The sequence below is a fragment of the Hypomesus nipponensis genome, chromosome 19 (genome assembly GCF_054491055.1).
Source record: "Hypomesus nipponensis isolate SF chromosome 19, ASM5449105v1, whole genome shotgun sequence".
NCBI classification, from domain to species: domain Eukaryota; kingdom Metazoa; phylum Chordata; class Actinopteri; order Osmeriformes; family Osmeridae; genus Hypomesus; species Hypomesus nipponensis.
Window position 1 is genome coordinate 9614148 of NC_140379.1, and position 4041 is coordinate 9618188.

General features: G+C 44.5%; 1 protein-coding gene across 10 annotated transcripts in view; it reads left to right on the forward strand.

Moving 5' to 3' along the window:
- The window catches only part of tjp1a (tight junction protein 1a), a 31743-nt gene extending 29101 nt beyond the window's left edge, over positions 1–2642 (forward strand). For all 10 annotated transcript variants that reach the window (XM_084681727.1, XM_084681731.1, XM_084681735.1 and 7 more), the window contains one exon: positions 937–2642. In XM_084681727.1, the coding sequence (XP_084537853.1) occupies positions 937–1031 (95 nt within the window). In that variant the 3' untranslated portion in view covers positions 1032–2642. The remainder of the gene's footprint in view (positions 1–936) is intronic.
- The last annotated feature ends 1399 nt before the right edge of the window (positions 2643–4041 follow it).

The window sequence follows — 4041 nt, forward strand, 5'->3', positions numbered from 1 at the left end:
GTGGGTCACTGTTATGATTTATGTGTGGTTTCCTGGGTTCATTCATTCTGTTGTTTCACTCTAGCACTCACTCAATCACTTCATTCATTCATTCATAAGCCCATCCACTTGCTTACTCACACTCTATCTCTCTCACACACACACACACACACACGCTGACTCGTTCACTCACTCGTTCTCTGATTGTTTTGTTGTTTTGATGTGATCTTCAGATCAACGTTTTCTCCCATGGGTTCCTCTTCATGCTCCTTCCCCTTTTTTTCTGGTGTGTTTTGGTATCTTCAAAACGTTCAGTTCCATCCCTCATCCTTCCCTTTCTGTAACCTTGGTTGGTAGATGTCATCCTGCATGTCAGACCTCAGCTCTCCTCACAGCCACCCAGTAGACCTGAAGAGCAGACTCCTCCTCCTGCTCTCTTCTGCTACCGGACACAATGTAGCCCTGCTGGAGGACTCTCCTCTCTCCCTTTCCTTCCTCTCCCTTCCCTTTCCTTCCTCTCCTCTCCCTTCCACTCCTTTCCTCCCCTCTCTACTCTCCAAGACTAAAGGACTAGTCTCAATACTGTTGTCTTTTTTCTGCCCTCTGTCCAAACCCCTACATTGAGAAAAAAAAACTTTTGGTTCAAACTGCCTCATTTGTGGAGGCCAGGCAGTGTTTTAGCTCATTATAAATACATTAATGACAGGATAAAACACATAATCAACATGGATAGTGAAGGACAAATTCAATATGTAAAGGATCTTTGAATATCCTTGGTCCTGCTAAAGTCTTAGCTGTGCATCCTTAGGATGTCTGTCAGTTTGAGAGAAGCCTGGAATTTCACTTTGATCTGAAGATCTCATATCAGTGTAAGTTACTGTAGCAGTAGTAGTGGATTGTGTGTGTGTGTTTTTCTCTGCTGCTGTTGTGACCCCCCCCATGCCACTCCATTCCCAGGTGACCCTAAGAGTTGGCAGAACCAGGCCCTGCCCGGCGACCCCAACTACCTGGTGGGGGCCAACTGCGTGTCCGTGCTCATCGACCACTTCTGAGGCCCCGCTTAGGGGGCTGGACACCCCCTCCATGACAACAGAAGAAGGCTCTTTACACACACACACACACTCGCTCACACTAATGCATACAGTTCATTTGCATGTGTGTTCTTGCAAACACACACACATCCATACACAGACACACACCACGCTGAAGTGTTTACCACAATGGAGAGTCTGACATCTTCAACTGAGCAGGAGGGAGGAGGAGGACAGATCTGGCTGGTGTATTTCTATACTACATACACTATGGTCTCTACTACAGTACGTTTGCTTTTTACTTTTGATGAAGTTCTACAAAAACAGAAAGAACAGAACTGTGACCAATCCTGTGCTGAGCTGGAACGTCTGACTGGATGAACTGGCCACGTTGGACCGTGTCTGGTTCCTGGGGAAGCGGGGGTGGGGCACAGCCATGAAGATGAAGAAGATGCTGATGCGTATTATGGAGGATATGATGATGATGATTAGGTAGAAGGAGAGGTATTATGAAGGTTGAACAGGTGAACATGAAGACCAGCTCCACAGTCTCCTGAAGGCTCTCTTTAGAACATCCTCCTCTTCCAGTGTCGTAGGTTGCTCCAGGTGACTTTTCTGTCAGAAGAACATCATGCATGTCCTGCCTACCAGCCTATCTTCCTACAGTACCAACCACTCAGGTCCACACACCTGCTCACACGCTTAAACTCACAGCCCTCCCTTTGACTCTCTCACTTCTCTCTCTCTTATCTCCCCTCTTACCTCTTCCTTCCTTTCTCCCTCCTCTCTCTCTCTCTCTCTCTCTCTCTCTCTAACAAAGCAGTGATGCCTTATCTGCAAATTATTCACTTGTTCAGTACAGCTAAACTCTGGGTTTTTCTAAGTTATGATAAATTATGGAAAAGGACGTTCTTGTTTTTTTCTCTTGCCATTTTCCGTCAACCGACTGTATGGAGTATGCTGGGTTTAGCACAGGGGGTGTGGTGTAGGTTCAGAGGGACGGGTCTGCTATGCATAATTATGACTTCAGAAGAAAAACGACAAAAAATCCAACTGAAAAAAAGAGGTAGCTGTATAGACAGCTGACCGATGGCCTTGTTCTTGGTTTGTAAATGAACTTTTGTATTGTCTTTGTTATTTTGTACAAAACAGAGAGAGAAAAACAATAATTGTTTTCAAAAAAAAAGAAGAAAAAAAGGAAAGGAATAAAATAAACAGGTTGTCTTTGTATTCTGGTTGGTCTCTAAAGCCTTGTAACTTACCAGTACTTCCAATACTTTTGTACCAGTATACTGAATTCACTCTACATGAAGTAACAGTCACGATAACTAATTGTACACTTATTTACAGAAGAGTTAGGAAGGTTAAATAACTTTACAGATATGTTCTTCCTGGGGGTGGGGCCTGAGGGCTCCCCCTCCGTGCTCCGTGAGGCAGGGGCTGTATTGTGTGCCCTGAAATGTATTTTTATACTAATAGACGATATATTACACATGGCACACCAGAACTACTCTTAGTTAATAACACAGCTTCAGGTGCGTAGTAGCTCTTCACGTGTGACTGTTTTTCTCCTTTGCGACACAGTTTTAAGTATACCACTGTATTAATGAATAAAATCATTTCTAAAGTTAATGATTTTTACTGTGTTTTTGTTCGTTGTGATAACCTTGTTTGAAGGTGGCTTTAATGGCTATAACGACGTAATAGGACAGCTTGAACAGTCACCGAGCAACAATGCAGTGGAGGAAGGTGACTTTGCTCCTGAATCTCTTATTATCTTTGGACACTGCAGTATATTTCACCTGCAACTAACAGCTTTAAACACTAGGTGGGGCTCGAGAGCGCTACATGTTTTCTACAAGGTCAGCAACATATTGATCCACTGATTCTAGCAGGTGCTGCGTATTGGGCTTCTGTCTGTATGGTGACATGTAGATGTAAGTGGCATAGAAGTCTATAGACCAAGTTAGGTTTATTTTCTAAATTATCAATGTCTAGTGCAGTGTGCATACATCATGTGTTGATCTTAGCTGTACTTTTTCACTAGGCCTATGTGTACATCGCTTTGGATAAAAGCTTCGGCTAAATCAATTAAATAGAAATGTAGTCTAGTAGGTAACGCTATGTACTCCTAGCAGTCTTAAGGTAGGCTACACAGGATAGACAGCTATCGTTAAAATTGTAGCCTAGCCTAAGAGGAAGACGTTCACATAACATTTGACAAGACCAAACCAGATGTGTTGCTGGGTAGGCTACTGACTGGGCCAGTGGGTAGTGGACCTGGTCGTGTTAATCACACTTTATAGTCGATCTCCAGCTTCCCCGTAAAGTCCGGCTCCAGTCCGTCCTGTCCACCAGGAGAGTGCCCGAACCGCAACCAAAGTCAAGGTGTTTCATCTTGACCAAACAATAAGTTTACTGTTTGATTTCACAGCATATTGACTTCGACAACTGAGCGAAAAAGTAGCATTTCTAAAAACATTTCTTAAATGTTTGCAAAATAACCCTTCTTTTAAAAAGCTAGTCATTGCGAGCGTAGAAACCGTAGCAACGTCAATTACATTACGAATTTGTACTTTCCCCTCTGTAACTGACGCAGTGACATCGATCAATGTCTGCATAGGGGGCCCCTGGCCGCTCAGCGCGCCGTCGAATCGTAAAAAACCCATGAGCACGCGCTGAGTGACAGGTACCGAGTGCGCAGTGTAGCAGCTCGCCAGCCGCCTCTCCCCTTGAGGAAAGCCCAGTCCTGCCGCGTAAATTTGCTTTAGTCTGTGAAAAACAAACCTGTTCTTGTGAAACATTTCAAACACGGTTCTCTCGCTTTCTCATCTCTCACTCTCGCCCCCCCCCCCCCTCTCCCCGCAGTCTGTAGTAGGCGGTTAGGCTTGCCTATTGGCTACAACGGTGAAGCGTAATGTTTGAAAATACCCCTACGACAGATGCGGACGGGGTAATTCTGCGATCGTTTTAGCTATTCATTCATGCTCCCGTTAAGGGTGAAGGTAACGGATGTTCTCTCCAAGATCAT